The sequence below is a fragment of the Tupaia chinensis genome, unplaced genomic scaffold (assembly GCF_000334495.1).
Source record: "Tupaia chinensis unplaced genomic scaffold, TupChi_1.0 Scaffold000465_1, whole genome shotgun sequence".
In the NCBI taxonomy this organism is placed as follows: domain Eukaryota; kingdom Metazoa; phylum Chordata; class Mammalia; order Scandentia; family Tupaiidae; genus Tupaia; species Tupaia belangeri.
The window spans coordinates 302,598-319,811 of NW_006159974.1; the positions used below are offsets into that span (position 1 = coordinate 302,598).

Consider the following 17,214-nt stretch of genomic DNA (forward strand, 5'->3'; position numbering starts at 1 on the left):
GAGAAATCACCCCCCAGGGGGGATGGTCACGCCGCAATCCCTTCTCCTCCATTCTCTTCTCGGGATCTTGGGCATGCACGCACACGCACCTGGCGTGAGTTTTAAGCCACTGGGTCCGGGATGCGAACCATGGTCGACTACGTGGGAGTCCAGCGACATAACCATTACGCTAATTGCTGGTTCCCAATAAAGTTACATTTTTAAAAATTATTTTATTTGGAGAGGTTTGTGCTATAGGGCACATGTGCTCTCCAGAAAGACAGAGAGAGACAGAGAGACAGAAAGTAAGAAATCCACCCCCGCAGGGGGGATGGCCATACCACAATCACTTCTCCTTCATTCTCCTCTCGGGATCTTGGGCACACACGCACATGCACCAGGTGTGAGTTTAAGCCACCGGGTCCGGGACTCGAACCACGGTTGACTACATGGGAGTCCAGTAACATAGCCATTACGCTAACTGCTGGTCCTAAAAAATTCTTTAAAAAAAAAGAGGCAACAGCAATCAAAACTGTGGGGTTGGCAAAATAATAGATCAATAGATTGGTGTAGAGTCTAGGAATAGACCTACACAAACATAATCAACTGTTTTTTGACAAAGGAACAAATGGAGGAAAGATAGTCTTTTAGTCTTTTCAATAAATGGTGCTAAAACAACTTGTGATTCACATGTATACAAGTTCATCTAGGGGGCCAGCAGGTGGCATGGTTGTTAAAGATGGACTCCAACATGGCTGACCATAGTATGAGTCCCAGACCTAGTGGCTTGAAAATCACACCAGGCATGTGTGCATGCATGCCCCCAAATCCCAAGAGAATTAAGAAGTGATTGTGGTGTGGCCATCCTCCCTGGGGAATGATTTATCACTTTTCTTCTCTATTATCTCTCTCCAGCAAGTACACACACGCTATGACAAAAAAAATAAAATCTAGACACAGATCTTACATCAGTCACCAAAAATTAACTAAAAAGGATCATAGACTTAAATGTAAAACACAAAACAATAAAAGATGACCTTGGGTTTGGTAATGCTTTTTTTTTTTTTGCTGTGTAATGCTTTTTTTTTTTTTTTTTGCTGTAGGGCACATGCAGATGCCAGAGAGACAGAGATAGACAGAAAGTGAGAAATCAAACCCACCCCAGGGGGATGGCCATGCTACAATCCCTTCTCCTCCATTCTCCTCCTGGGATTTGGGGCATGCATCCACATGCGCCCGGTATGAGTTTGAAACCACCATGTCTAGGACTCCAACTAAAGTCAACTACGTCAGAGCTCAGTGATGTAACCGTTACACTTTGCACTGTCCCTTGGCAATGATTTTTTGGATACAACACCAAAGGCATAATCCATGAAAAAAATAATTGATAAGCTGGACTTCATCAAAATTTAAAACTTTCTTTTGTTTTCCAAGGAATTATTTAATTTAGTTTATTATTATTTTTAAATTTGAACAAAGAGAGACAGAGAGAAGGAAAGTGAGAAAGCAAGCCAGAACTCAAACTGTGGTCAGCCATGTGGGAGTTAAGTGCCTAAACCAACATGCCACCTGCCAGCCCCAACATTTAAAACTTTCTATATGAAAGATACTGTCAAGAAATGAGAAGATAGCCATAGACTGGAAGATATTTGCAAAATATACATCTGATAAAGGCCTGTTACCCAAAATAACTCATAAAATTCAATATGAACAAGAAAAAAAAGGGCAAAACATTTGCATTATTTATTGCAAAAAATGAACAAACACCTCATCAAAGAGGATATAGAGATGGTAAATATTCAACATCATATGTTATTAGGCAATTTCAAATTAATGCAATGTAATACATATGAGAATGGCCAAAATCCAAAATGCTGACCACACCAAAAGCTAGTGAAGATGTAGAGCACCAGAAACGCTCATGCTGGTAGAATTACAAAATGGTACAACCACTCTGGAAGACAATTTGGCAGTTTCTAACAAAATTAAATTACTCTAACCAGCAATTGTGTTCTTTGGTATTTATCAAAATTAATTGAAAATCCATGTCTATAGACAAACCTACACGTAGATGTTTATAGTAACTTTATTCATAATTGCCAAAACACGAAAGCAATCAAAAGGTCTCTTAGTAGGGAATGGATAAAGAAATTGTGAGAAAAATAGAGAGAAGGGTACAGAGCCCAATGGGATCCTGACACCATGATCCACCCCTGGCCTCGCCCAGCCCAGATCATGGGCACAGACATGCCCGGTATATCCAGGGAGATCTCTGGCCATGAACCAGCAAACATAATCAACCCATAATCCCACATGGGTCTGCCTTGTTAAGTGTCACATTCTATGCTTATGCTATTATCTGGACCCAAGGGTTGGTTACTTGAAAAAATAAGTAATACTGATAAACCCTTAGTTAGACTAAGAAAAAAAAAAAAAGACACAAAATCAAAAATGAAAGAGGAGACATTACAATCAATAAATGCCTTGGAATAAAAAAGATTACAACAAACTATTATGAGCAATTAAATACCAACAAATTGGATCATCTATAAGAAATGTATAAGCTTTCAGAAACACTCAACCTACCAAAACTGAATCAAAAAGAAATAGAGGGGCCAGCAAGTGGTATGGTGGGTAAGTATGCTGGACTCCCACATGGCCAACCATGGTTCGAGTCCTGAACCTGGCGACTTGCTTTCTCGCTCTCTCTCTCTTGCTCTCGCTCTCTCTTTCTGTCTTTCACTCTGTCCCTCTCTGTCAAATTTAAATAAACAGCTTTCTGCCTTTGCTGCCGCCATGGTGCCCATGAAAAAGCTTGTGGTGAAGGGGGGCAAAAAAAAGAAGCAGGTTCTGAAGTTTACCCTTGACTGCACCCACCCTGTAGAAGATGGAATCATGGATGCTGCCAATTTTGAGCAGTTTCTCCAAGAGAGAATCAAAGTGAATGGAAAAGCTGGGAATCTTGGTGGAGGTGTTGTAACCATTGAAAGGAGCAAGAGCAAGATCACTGTAACTTCTGAGGTGCCTTTTTCCAAAAGGTATTTGAAATATCTCGCCAAAAAATATTTGAAGAAGAATAATCTACGTGATTGGTTGCTCATAGTTGCTAACAGCAAAGAGAGTTACGAATTACGTTACTTCCAGATTAACCGGGATAAAGAAAAGGAGGAAGATGAGAATTAAAATTCATTTATCTGGAATATTTTGTATGAGTTCTTGAATAAAACTTGGGAACTAAAAAATAAATAAATAAAAATAATTTTTAAAAATTTAAATAAACAAATAAATTTAAATGAAATAATTATTTAAAAAAAAAAAAACAGGAGAAGAAGAAAAATAGAAAGCCTGAAACAGACTATGAAAAGACTGAAGCACAAATTCAAAACTTCCCAAAGAAAGAAAAGTTGAGGGGGCCCAGCCAGGTGGTATGATGGTTAAGGTGTCTTGATCCCACATAGGCACCTGTGTGGTTTGATTCTGGAACCCAGTGGCTTGAAAATCAGGCTGGGTGCATGTGAGTGTGTATCCAAAATCTCAAGAGGAGAAGGGAGGAGAAGGGATTGAGACATGGTCATCCCCCCTGGAGGGGTGCTTCCTTACTCCTCTGCCTCCCCTCCACAACCCCATCTCTTTCTGGTGAGCACACACACACTATAGTAAAATAAATAAACAAATAAATACATAAATAAATAAAATCAATTTTTTTTAAATAAAATGAAATGATTTTAAAAAGAAAAGCTCAGGGGCCAGCAGATGGCATGTTGGTTAAAGTGCTACACTCTCACATGGCCAATTGTGGTTTGAGTCCCAGACCTGGTTGCTTGTTTTCTCATTTTCTTTTTCCCTCTCTCTCTCTTTCTCTCTCTCTCTGGTGAGTACACATGCCCTATAGAAAAAATTAAAAAATAATAAAAAATGAAATTAAATAAATAATTCTAAAAAAAATACAATAAAAAGAAAAGCTCAGGCCCAGCAGACATCATGGGTGAATTCTACGAAACTTTATTTATGTATTTATTTTTTAATTGCCCTAGGGTACATTCACTTGTCAGAGAGAGGCAGAGAGAGGAAGAGACAAAACAACCCTTCAGTGAGGTGTCATCACAGCACAGTCCTCTATTTTTTTATCCTGTCAGGATTTGGGACATGCATACACACATGCCCAGCATGCTTTTCTTTCTTTTTTTTTAAGAATTATTTTTATTTCATTTATTATCATTATTATTATTTGTTTCATTTGACTAGAGAGGGACATAAAGAAAAGGAAAGTAGGAAAGCAAGCCTCCAGATTCAGGACTTAAACCATGGTCAGCCAAGTGAGAGTCCAGCACCTTAACCACCATGCCACTTGCTGGCCCCCCCAGCATGTTTTTCAAAGTTGGGATTTTAACTTCAGTCAGCCATGTGGTATCGGGCTCCCTTAACTTCTAGGCTATGAGGTTGGTCCTTCTACCAAAGTTCCAAAGAATTTATACCAATCTTTTTCAAACTTCCAAAAAAGTAGAAGAGATAGAAACACTTCCAAACCCATTTATGAGGGTAGCAACACTCTGACACCAAAACCAGAAAAAGACTACAAGAAAAGAAAACTACAAACTAGTATTTTCGACAAACAGATGCAAAGATCCTCGATAAAATGCAAACAAACCAAATTTCTCTTCTAGATTTAATGTAGGATGATTGTCAACTCAAATTAGAGTCAGCAGCATTTTGAGCTAGTGAGTCTAACAGCTTTCTGAAGTAATTTCTTTCCCCTCCTAAGCTTGTTAATTCATCAAAAAATGTTTGGACACTCACCTCACTTTTTTTTTTTTTTTGGAGAGGTTTTTGCTATAGGGCACGTGCGCTCACCAGACAGACAGAGAGAGACAGAGAGACAGAAAGTGAGAAATCACCCCCCAGGGAGGATGCCCGCCACAATCCCTTCTCCTCCATTCTCCTCCTGGGATCCTGGGCACACACGCACACGCGCCTGGCTTGAGTTTAAGCCGCCTGGTCCGGGACTCGAACCGTGGTCGACTACATGGGAGTCCAGCGACCAGCTGACTGCTGGTCCCGACCTCACTCTTTTTAAGTACTTACCCAATAAACAGAGATAGTTGGGTTCAGTTAATCTGGGCAGTTTTGTGACCTGATTCAAGATGTTGTAAAGCTCCATTGGCTCACAAAAAAACAAATCAGCCATCCTGCTGGGACAAATCAGGGAACAAGCTTAGCATAAATTTTTCTATTTTAGATGAGTGACTACGAAGTAAGACACTGAATTAAATTTTCTTAAAATAACTTCAAACAAAGTACTAATGTAAGTGACCAGAAGGGCTTCGAAATTTGCAGTAAATATGTGCAGAGGAGATGAAATATTGAACACAACATAGCTGAGCCATGTAAGTATCAGGTGGGCTGTAAAATAGTCACAAATCCATTTGTTCATTTAGTAAACAATTACTGAGCACCGACTAAATGTCAAGCACTGGAAATAACTTGGTAAACAAGACTTACCTTCCTGGAGGTTATAGGTTAGCATGAAATGCAGGCACTGAACAAAACAAAAAAGAGTAAATTCCAGGTAGGAATTTGAGTAAGCATCTACGTCCTAAGTGTAGTTGATAGGAGGTTCTCACCTAGTTAGAGAAACCAGACAAAGGCTGTCTGAGGATATGACTGCTGCACTGAGACAGGAGGCTGAGCTAGATGGACAAGAGAAGGAAGGTGAAGAACAAAAGAACATTCCCCTAGGAGCAGGAGTGCGCTCAGTACCTGAGAGAGTTCAAAGGAGCCTGGTATGGCTGCAGCTGAAAAGTGATCATTGAAGATGCTGTGGGGCCAACACAAGTCATCCCCTGGAGCATTAAGGATTGTAACAGTCAATGTGTGTGTGAGAGAGGCGGTGGGGAGGGTCTCTGGTGTGTATAGAGCTGAGCTCTGGCTACTGGCTGCAGGGCTGCACTGATTCCTGCACGCATCTGTTTCTGGAAGGGGTGGAGCTGTGCAGCAGGTAGGCTTCCTGCAAGGAGGCTACCTTTTAGCAGGGGTACTATAAGGACAGTAGAGCAGGGTTGAGGTTAAGTCCAAGGATGATCTTGCTTAAAACAGTCAGAGCTATCAGTATGATGCTTCTGGGAAAGCCAACACCTCAACCTAGACCTTGGATCCTTCTCATTTCAAGGACTTCAGTTCTCAGTCCACTCACTCCCAGAACGCCACACCATCCCTGGCCAGTATCATCAATTTCAGCCTCTACATGGATCTTTCTATCAGCACACAGACATCCTCCTGAACCTATCTTTCTTAAGAGTGATGTTTAATGCCTCTACTTGCTCACCTTCAAATACAAGACAGCTTCAAGTCCACGGACAAGCATATTATGAAAAACTATGCATGGACTTCAATTTTTTTTTGCACCAAAATAAACTCATACTTAATTCCATTTTTCTACGAACATTTTGAAGTCTCCTCGTATGCTGACTCTGGAGTCAAATTCTGAAGTCAAACTCTCTTAGGTCTGAATCTTGGCTCTGCCACTCTACCAGCTGCCTAAACTTGGAGAGTAGTCAGTCCTTCTGTGCTTCAGTTTCTACCTCTGTAAAATGAGAGATAATAATCGAATGCCACTTCAGTCAAATGAGAACAACAGTCCCTGCACGCAGTGAGTAGATTAATGGCGTTTCCAGGGTAAGGCATTTTGAGCAGGGAGAAAATGTTAAGTGTTGCTATTGGCACAAGCGTCTCCCCGGGAGCTTCTAATCCCACCAAACCACAGAAACTTCATATCAAGGTCATCAACAGTGTCCCTCTTGACTAATCCCTTAGTAATTTCTGAGCTCAAATGACTCAGCCTCTTAGCAATATGTCACACAGCAGAGCCATCTTCCATTCCCAAACACCCTCCAGAACACCACCCACCGAAGCTTTCCTCCTTTGTCTCAGGTTGTTCTTCCATTCCCAAACACCCTCCAGAACACCACCCTCTGAAGCTTTCCTCCTTCGTCTCAGGTTGTTCCTCCCCAGCCTTCTCTGCTACAGGATCTACCTTTTTATGTAAGAATGCCACTGGGCTTAGTTATTTTTATTATTATTATTATTATTTTAGATTTTGCCACAGGGCATGTACATTCACTGAAGAGAGACAAAAAGAGAGAGGAAAAAAGTGAGAAATTTCTCCACAGGGTGGTTGGCCATGCCACAATAATCTTCTCCTTCAAGCTCTTCTTGGGATTTTGAGCATGCATGTACAGATGCCCAGTGTTTTTGTTTTCAAGCCACTGGCTCTGGGACTCAAACCACAGAGTCAGTCATGTAAGATGCAGCACCTTAATCACCACACCACTGCTGGCCCCATCTTGTTTCTTCTCTATCTACACTCTTACTCTAGGAAAAGGCTCTCAACTTCAGCACCACTGACATTTAGGGCCAGATAATTCTCTCTTGAAGAGGCTGGCCTGTGTATTGCTGGATGTTTAGCAGCATCCCTGGCCTCTACCCAGTATATGCCAGTAGCAGCTCCTCTCCTAAGCTGCAACGACATCTCAGAAGAAGAGGGCAAAATCATTTCTCAGAGAGAACCAACACCTTAGATCCAGTCTTGGTGATTCATCTAGTCTCTTGAAAATAACTTCTTTCCTTTTTCTTTTTTTTTTTTCTTTTTTTTTTTTAAGAGTTTTTTTGCTATAGGGCACGTGGGCTTGCCAGAAAGACACAGAGAGACAGAGAGACAGAAAGGGAGAAATCACACCCCCGGGTGGATGGCCACGCCGCAATCCCTTCTCCTCCATTCTCTCAGGATCTTGGGCACACACACACACACATGCCCGGCATGAGTTTAAGCCACCAGGTCCGGAACTCAAACTGCGGTAGACTACATGGGAGTCCTGAGACAGCCATTACACCACTGCTGGTCCATTTCTTTAAGAGATTTTTGCTGTAGGCCACATGCACTTGCCAGAGAGTCAGAAAGCAAGAAATCACACTCCCCCAGGGGATATGGCCGCGCTGCAATCTCTTCTCCATTTTCCTCTTGGGCTTTTGGGCAGGCGTGCACACTTGCCCAACATGAGGTTTTTGTTGTTGTTTTTCTTTTGTAATTGAGATTTATTGATTGCATCCACAATCAGTACAGACATTCCAATTTGTACCCAATTCTTAACATATGTACCAAACATTTTAAAAGCCAAGTATCATGATTCTTTTTCAGTTATTCCAGGGACATTCCAGCTTCAAACTTGCAGGCAAATTTTCCTTAAGAGGATATCAAGTACCGCTGTCTTCAAATGTTTTTTCAACAAAGCTGTTACGCAAGTCCCACCAAATCTCAATTTAGTATAATACACACTATATACTCAAATCTCCAATCTTTCACAGCACATTAACAAAATTATTAGGAAAACTGGACTACCATGACCAAAGATGTTAGAGTGCACACAGTTCTGACAGGGAGAGCAACAATTAAAGAGAGGTTTTCTTTAGGAAACAATACTACTAAAAAATATAGAAGTAATTTAAAATATTCAAGACACATTAAATGTATGACTGTGACTCCAAACTGCCATTTAGTATGCGTTTCATTTAGGATATACTACCCACCCACCCCACCTATGAAATGTTAAACTGACATATAAGACAGTCAAACCCCCTATAAGTCAATATCCCACTATTATCTGGTTGTGCTGAAAAATAAACAATCAGTAAATGATTTTTACCTCTTTTAAATAAAGCATTTACACTTAAAAAATGAGATGAGGTAGGATTTTCTCTTTCTTAAAAATGTTTTTAGAGTTACTAAAAACTTGCATTTACAAAATAGTTAATAAAAATATTCCTCTTGATTGTACAAGAAGGGAGACAGGAACTGAATTCCTCTTGATTGTACAAGAAGGGAGACAGGGACTGAGGTTGGTATATGGTATATGGCATTACTCAGACTTGACATGGTATATGGCATTACTCAGACTTGACTTCTTTCTTGCCTGCTTCATCAGAGAGTGGACTCTCCTCACTTTTAGTTTCTCCATTTTTTTGCAGATAAATCTTCTTTAGTGTCTCAGTTGGGCCCTTCAGGCTGTTCCCCTTTGTTCCCCTTTTCCCTTTTGTTTGCACTCTTTTGTCTGAAGATTTATTCTTCCCTGCTGCCTTTTTTGGCTTCATCTCCACTTTTGCAGAAGCAGGTTCAGCTGACAACCTCGCAGATCTCCTCTTGGGCTCTTCCTTGGCTGCCCCCTCAGTTGAGCTGACCTTCCTCTTGGGCATCTTGGCTGCAGACAGGGTGTGTGCTGGGTGTCAGGGGGACCGTGGCACTCCTAGAGCTTCATGGAGTAGCAGATAGTAAGCTGCTGGGACCCATGCCAGCATGAGTTTTTGTTGTTGTTGTTGTTTTGTTTTAATTATTTTATTTAATTTTATTTATTCATTCCTTTATTTTCATTTGATGAGAGAGAAAGAGAAAGAGAGAGAGAATGTGAGAAAGCAAGCCAACAGGTCTGGGATTCAAACCATGGTCGGCCATGGAGGAGTGTCCAGCACCTTAACCGTCATGCCACCTGCTGGTCCTCAAGCCGGCATGAGTTTTAAATTACCAGGTCTGGGACTCGAACTGTGGTCACCCATGTGAAAGTCCAGCAACATAATCACTATACCATCTGCTGGTCCTGAAAACCACTTCTAATTTTATCCTGTCTTGACTTCTCCACTGAGCCTGACTCCACTTGGATGTTTGATAGACATCTCAAATATAACATGGCCAAAACAGAACTTTTAGTTGGCATGTACACACACCTGATACTTGTTCCTCTTTCAGCCTTCTCAGTCTCAGTAAGTAGCATCATTACCCACCCATGTGCTGGATCCTAATTGCCTGATTCCTCTTACCCTCACCTCATACATCCAATCTATGAATTCTACCTCCAAAATGTATTCACATCCATCGACTTCACTCCATACCAGAGTTCCTGTCCTAGTCCAAGATACTATCATCTCTCTCCGGGCGATGCAATACTACCCAACTGGACTTCTTCCTGCTTCCTCCCTATAGTGTAACTTCCCATAGTAGTTAGGGTGATCTCTTCAAAACAGAGCCTCGTCTTCACCTTATCTGAAATTATCGTGCTCATTTATTTGCTTGTTTATTGTAAGTCTCCTCCCATAGGAACGTTTGGCTTATATGGGCAGCAACTGCCTGTCCTGTCCAGTGCCCAATCCTTGGCCAGCACCCAGGATTTAGCTGCAGCAAAGTAGCAAAGTAGTGCTCAATAAGTCCATGTGGAATGAAAACATTACTGTTTGCTACCATTATCATCACCATCTTCACCAATGGGCCCATCTTAACCTGCTGCTTACTTTTCCACATGTAGATTCCACCTAAGGACCTCTTCACTCCCACCTCCAGTCAGTCCTGGTCCTCTACCTCTAAACACTGTCCTCAGGCTATTTTGGGGGTGCTGAGTATAGGAAAGAGGCTGTGTCTAGTTCTATAATCTCATTAAGCCAACCTAAAAGCTGGCTTCTAACTATCTGATTTATGGCTCAGAGCCATCCTTAGCTCAAACTATTTTCATCCATCGCAACCTCCATTCTTGATTGACTAGCCAAGGGATAGTCTCAGGGTCTCCAAGTAAAAACCCAGTCCCAGGGGCCAGTAGGTGCTGTGATGGTTAAGGGTACTGGACGCCCACATGACTGACTGAGGTTCAAGGCCCAGACCTGGTGACTTTCCCTCTCTCCCCCTGGGGGGTGATTTCTCGCTTTCTATCTCTATATTTCTCTCTGTCTGGTGAGCACACACGCCCTATAGCAAAAACCATTTTAAATAAATAAATAAATAAATAAATAAACCCAGAAATCTCTTCCTTCAGATCCCTCTTCTTCTCAAAGGAAGGGTTCTACCCAGTCAAGCAAGAGTTGTCCCTCACTGGCTAGTACAGTGAAGGAGGAAGGGGAGCAGTTTCAGAACATAACAGTATTATTCTGAGAAAGGATGTGCCCCTGTGCACCAAGACTAGGGGTACTGCTAGCCTGGGTAGATCAAGCACTGAATGCTAATAATCATGCCTTTCTGCCCTACTCTGAACTCTGAAGAGGTTTGAGGTTCCTGGCTCCACCATTTGGGCCATAAAAATATTCTGATACTGTGTTTTCACATAAAGACAGTAAGTGAATATGAATGAGTTTTTGCCAAAAGTATTTTTTTAATTGCCAGAGGACATGCTCACTAGAGACAGACTGTGGGGGAGGGATGGAAGAAAGCACACCCCAACGGAACGTGCCAACACACAATCCTTTTCCCTCCATTTCTCCAGTCAGGATTTTGGCCACACACACACACACACCGTGTGTGTTTTTCAAGCCACTAGAGTCGAGATTTGAACCATGGTCAGCCACTAGACCACAGAGCTAGCCTGAAAAGTATTTTCCTTAGTGACGTCCATTAAGCCAATTTCACTTCTTAAATGATTTTCTGCATTTCACAATGAAATATTTTTCAATTTTTCTCCACTTTCACTTTTTTTTGAGAGGTGTTCACTATAGGGCACCTGAGCTCGCCAGAAAGAGAGAGACAGAGAGACAGAAAGTGAACAATCACCCCCCAAGGGGGATGGCCACAGCATAATCCCCTCTCCTCCATTCTCTCAGGATCTTGGGCACTCATGTTCACATGCATGCCTGGCGTGAGTTTAAGCCTCCAGGTCCAGGACTCATGTGGTAGTCCATAGATGTAACCATTATCCCATCTGCTGGTCCCTACTTTCACTGTTTTTTTTTTCTTTAATTTTTAAATTTAACTTCATTTATTATTATTTTCCAGTTTGACTACAGAGGAGAGAGAGAAAGTAAGAAAGCAAGTCACCAGGTCTGGGACTTTAACTGCCCTCGGTCATGTGGGCATCCAGCACCTTTTGCCACCTTTTGACCCCATCCACTTTCACTTTTGGTTAAACAGACATATTTTCCCCAAGATCAAGTCTTTTTCTATGTGAATTTTACAATGAAGATTTGGTTCCTTAATCAGATTTTTATCACGTCATATTTTCCAAGTATAGTTTGTGCCACTATGAATTTCATTTGTATTCATTGTTTCTGTCAAGCCTCGTTTTCCTGGTGACGTGTTAAAAATAGCGAAGTCAAAAGAGCAAGCTGAGGGAACAGCAGATGGAATAATGGTTACTTTGCTGGACCCCCACGTAGTTGACGATGGTTCAAATACCAGACCTAGTGGCTTAAAACTCACACTGGGTGAGTGTGCATGCATTCCCAAGATCCTGAGAGGAGAATGGAGGAGAAGGGGTTGCAGTGTGGCCATCCCGTGGTGGGTGATTTCTCACTTTTTGTCTCTCTGGCAAGTTCATGCACCCTATAACAAAAATCTCAATAAATAAATAAATAAATAAATAAATAAGGCAAGTTTAAGATGTCTCCCTTTATGCTAGACTCTATCAGCACAGTATAGCTCCTCCTCTTCTTTAGGTTTATTTTTCCCATGGAAGAGGGAGAGGAGAGGAGGAATATCCCCAACAGTCTTCATGAACTGATCTTCCCTCCAGGCTCAGCCAGCCAGGATCATGGACATGTACACACCTGGTGTATACAGAAAGACATCAGGACATGAACCTGGAACCTTCCCACATGGCCTCAGTATTGTGGAGTGTTGAGTTAGTGCTGCACCATCACAGCTGGCCATCACAGCTCTTCTTAAGAGGCTTTCAGGGCATTTAATACAACAGTTCTTAGAGGTGGAGATGATAGGCAAGTGGGTAGGATGGTCAGAAGGAGCACCTATTGGGGGTCCAGCTTGACAGGGGTGAGAGAGAGTTCTTCTTATGAACTGACCCCTCTGAGAAATCCATACAGTTCTCTGGGGGACAAGTAAACAATTTCCCATTTCTGTCAGGAAAGCAGTTACCAGTAGAGGCCCTGTGCCTGTATACTAAACACCCACCAGTAGAAAGATTCTTCACACTCAATGTGAGGAATCAAAGAGAAAGATGCTAATGGGCGAGAGCTGTGACATGCTGAAAGGGGCATTAAACAGGAGAGGATGAGATCAGAGAATGCTTATCCCATTGATTGTGGAAGAAAGCACAGAGGGCACTCTTTCTGTACACCCTGATTTTCTACATCCCTTTCATTCATTCAAACCCAGATTAGCATAAACTCTTACTCATTCTTCCCGTGAGACCTACACCCTACTGGTCCTACCCTTTATACTCTATGACCACCACCACAGTTGATCTTTATCATCTCATCAGATAGCCTTCAGGAGACTACTTCATGGCATAATGGTAATGTGCGGCTCAAGAGAAGTCAAATCGGGGCCAGCAGGTGGCACAGTTTTTAAGGTGCTAGACTCCCACATGACCTAACACAGTTTGAGTCCCAGACTTGGAGGCTGGCTTTCTCACTTTCCCATTTTCCCTCTCTCTGGTCAAATTAAAATAGTAACAACAAATGGAATTAAATAAATAAATAATTATTTACAAAAGAGAGAGAAGCCACATCCTACAGTGACTGAATTTGAATCTCTAATCTGGTCAGCCTAAAACATGCTGGACACATGCACCAGTACCTAAGATCCAATGGGCTGGAGGACTGGAGGACTGGAGGAAGAGAACTGTGTGATTAGAGCTTGTGAAGGATGCTCATTTCATCTCTCTCCTGTGTGCATGCACATAGTATGATGGGGGGGGGAGAAGGATAGCCTTCTAAACAATCTGCTGCTCATCATATCTCTCCCTTGGAATCCTTAGCTTGTGAAGTCATGCTAAGTCAGTCTAATCTTCCTAAAACACAGTCCTGTGGTGTCATAAAATCATCTTTGATAGACAGTTGCTTCAAGGAATAAAATACAGACTTCTCAGCTAACATTCATAGACCCTTCACAATCTGATTTTTCCAACCTACTTCTGCTAGCTAGCCTCATCTAAAAAACTATTATGAGCTCTCGAAATTCACTCTCAGACCAGTCACATATTGGACCATAAAGATATGAAAGGCATGGTGCCTGACCCCAAGATACTCTCACGTCTAGTGGCAAGATAGAGTGGATTACCAGAGAACACGGTCGGTGATAAAAGATGCTGCTTGTCCTAACTCCTACACAAATGATCTATTTGCCATCCTCTGATTCCAGGCCTGTGATCCCCTACCTCCACGTTTTCTCTAGGCTCCTTTTTCCTGTTTAAATACTCCCCACAGTTAAAGGCCCACTTCCTGGTTACCTCTCCTTTGAGAATTCTGCTTCTCAGGGAAGAGAAGTCTGAGGCTGAATGTTCTCATTGAGTAGTGCCTACTCTTTCTACACATCTCAGATTAGACAGTTCATCTCTGGAAGGCCTTCTCTCATAGCCACCACCCCCACCTCGATGCAGGGCTAGATACACCTCCTCCAAATTCCCACTGCACTTCATACTTCTATTGGGTCATCAGAAATGTCATGATGTATTCTTCCATGCAAAAATGTGTCATGACTTTTCTGACGACTCAGTATTACTGCTCTTATCATTCTGCTTCTAATTCACCTGTCTCTCCAGCTACACTCTAAGCTCCATTAAGGCAGAATGGGTGGTTCTTGTTCACAGTTGAATACCCTGTTCTAAGATGGGCTGGCACATCTTATTTTGTTCTATAGGACATGTGCACGTGCCAGAGAAAGTGAGACAGCACCGCCCCCCCAGAAAGGATACCACACTGAAACCCCAATTCCTTCTCCTCCATTCTCCTCGAGATTTTGGGCATGCATACATATGTACCTGACATGCCTTTTGAGCCACCAGGTCTAGGACTTGAACCACACAGCTGGTCATGTGGGATCCAGCCTCCTTAACCACCATGCTATTGGCTGACCCCATTGTTTTGTTTTGTTTTGTTTCCCTTAGGTTTTTGTTATAGAGCAACAAAACTCTCTCTGTACTCATCAGAAAGACAAAGACAGAAAGGGAACATGAGAAATCACCCCCGTAGGAAGGATAGCCACTCCACAATCCTCCATTCTCCCCTCAGGATTTTGGGTATACACACAGAGGGTCCTGGAGTGATTTTTCAAGCAACCAGGTTCAGGACTCCAACTGTAGATGGCCATATGGTAAACTAGAACCTTAGCCACCACACCACCTGTTGGCCCCCTACTGACCTTTTTTTTTTTTTTTGGAGAGATTTTTGCTATAGGGCGTGTGCGCTCGCCAGACAGAGAGACATAGAGACAGAAAGCAAGAAATCACCCCCCAGGGGGGATGGTCACGCCGCAATCCCTTCTCCTCCATTCTCCTCTCGGGATCTTGGGCACGCACGCACACGCGCCCGGCGTGAGTTTTAAGCCACCGGGTCCGGGACGCGAACCGCAGTCAACTACGTGGGAGTCCAGCGACATAGCCATTATGCTAACTGCTGGTTCCCCTGACCTTTTTTAAAGCCATTATTTTCCTTTACTCACAACAGAGTGCATGCATGTGCACACGAGAATTAGAGAGACAGAGGAGCACCCTCCACAGGGTCTGGTCACGCAGCAATCCTCTTCCTCCAGTCTTCCAGCTCATGAGATCTTGGGTGTGTGCAGGCCCAGCACTTGCATGTGCCTGGCAAACTGGTACATCTCAGTAGCTCAATAAACAAATGGAGGGGTTGGCAGGTGGAGTGGTGGTTAAGGCACTGGACTCCTACATGGCTGACTGCAGTCCGAGTCCAAGACCTCGTGGCTCGCTTTCTCACTTTCTTTCTCTGTCTCTCTGATCAAATTCAAAAATAATACTAACAAACAAAATTTTAAAAAACAAACAAACAAAAAAACAAAACAGGGACCAGTAGTTAGAGTAATGGCTATGTCACTGGACTCTTATATAGTCAACTGCAGTTTGAGTCCCAGGCTTTAATTCATGCCAGGCGCATGTGCATGAGTGCCCAAGATCCTGAGAGGAAAATGGAGGAAAAGGGATTGCAGCATGGCCATCCCCCCGGGGGGTGATTTCTTACTTTCTGTCTCTCTGTCTCTGTCTTTCTGGCAAGCGCATGCACTCTACAGCAAAAACCTCTCCAAAAAAGAAAACCAAAACAAACAAACAAACAAAAAATGGAAGACAGGGAGAAAAGAAAGGCCATCATCATAAACTCCTTTGTATAGGTATGTTCTTTAGTACTTGCGTTGTATTTTTACTCCTGCTTCCCAACCAATGTCTCCAGGCCAACTGTCCTTGGTCCCCTCACTGGACTTTTACATTCAAGGCAGCAACCTGTGGCACAGTAATCTATCCCACTTGACTGAACCTTTTTTTTAACTTAACTTTTTGAGAGTAAGGACTGTGTCTGAGACATTTCTGTATGCCCAGAAAACAGTGTGTGTGTGTGGTGTGTTTTATGCTTATATAAATTAAATATTATTAATAATAATTATTAAATTATATATATATTTAAATGATGAAATTTTTATGAAAACCCCCCCCCTACTGTGAGTAAACTAAGCAAATCCACAGTGTCTTCACTGTAAAGCAGAAACGATGCACTGCTGTGGTGGTCTGAGGAGGTGCAGACCCAAATACTGCACACGTTAGCATCTCTAGACCTGTTTCCGCAGTTCTGCAAAGCCCAGTGCTCAGTCAGTGACAGTACTCGCCATTATCGAGAGTGGCGTCGCTAAAACTTTGTAAACTGTAATGTACGGATCCGTGCAACTGGACGGACAAGGGCACCTGTGGGTGCACGGGAGTGACCTGACAGCCCCATCCCACCCCAGCCCGAAATTCAGCCTCTCCTCTCCTCCACCTCTTTCCTTTCGGAAGCTCACAGCCCCCTCCCCCCTCCAGGGGAAAAGGGGGTGGGTTTGGGGCGCTGGTCTGAGACCCAGTCAGCCTGACAGGCTGCACGACCTAGGCTGGGCTCCCTGGCGGGGCCTGCGTCCAGGACCCCACCTGGAAAATGGCTCCTCTAAGACGCTTCCAGCCTAAAGCCCGTCCTCTCCAGCTTTAGGTTGCCGACGCCCTCTCCGGCCCCCTCCCCCCTCCAGGGGAAAAGGGGGTGGGTTTGGGGCGCTGGTCTGAGACCCAGTCAGCCTGACAGGCTGCACGACCTAGGCTGGGCTCCCTGGCGGGGCCTGCGTCCAGGACCCCACCTGGAAAATGGCTCCTCTAAGACGCTTCCAGCCTAAAGCCCGTCCTCTCCAGCTTTAGGTTGCCGACGCCCTCTCCGACTCCGGCTGTGGCTCCCCCACCGGTCACACCGACTACTACACGCTCTAGGAGCCCGAAGGGCCCTGAGCTGGCA

The 17,214-nt window shown here is 43.2% G+C and overlaps 1 protein-coding gene and 1 pseudogene across 4 annotated transcripts in view; one reads left to right on the plus strand and one right to left on the minus strand.

Annotated features, from left to right (window-relative positions):
• The window catches only part of STYXL1 (serine/threonine/tyrosine interacting like 1), a 51,276-nt gene extending 34,133 nt beyond the window's left edge, over positions 1 to 17,143 (minus strand). Inside the window, exons 1-3 of one of the 4 annotated variants that reach the window (XM_014590577.2) lie at positions 16,863 to 16,892; positions 5,479 to 5,515; positions 5,062 to 5,165 (exon numbers count right to left, since the gene is read on the minus strand). In XM_014590577.2, coding sequence (XP_014446063.1) covers positions 5,062 to 5,164 — 103 coding nt within the window. In that variant the 5' untranslated portion in view covers position 5,165; positions 5,479 to 5,515; positions 16,863 to 16,892. Of the gene's footprint in view, positions 1 to 5,061; positions 5,169 to 5,478; positions 5,516 to 16,862; positions 16,940 to 17,062 lie in introns of those variants that run through there. The other 3 variants (XM_006155638.3, XM_006155636.3, XM_006155637.3) reach the window with 3 other exon arrangements.
• On the plus strand, positions 2,776 to 3,162 carry LOC106735627 (60S ribosomal protein L22 pseudogene; annotated as a pseudogene).
• Positions 17,144 to 17,214: the final 71 nt, after the last annotated feature.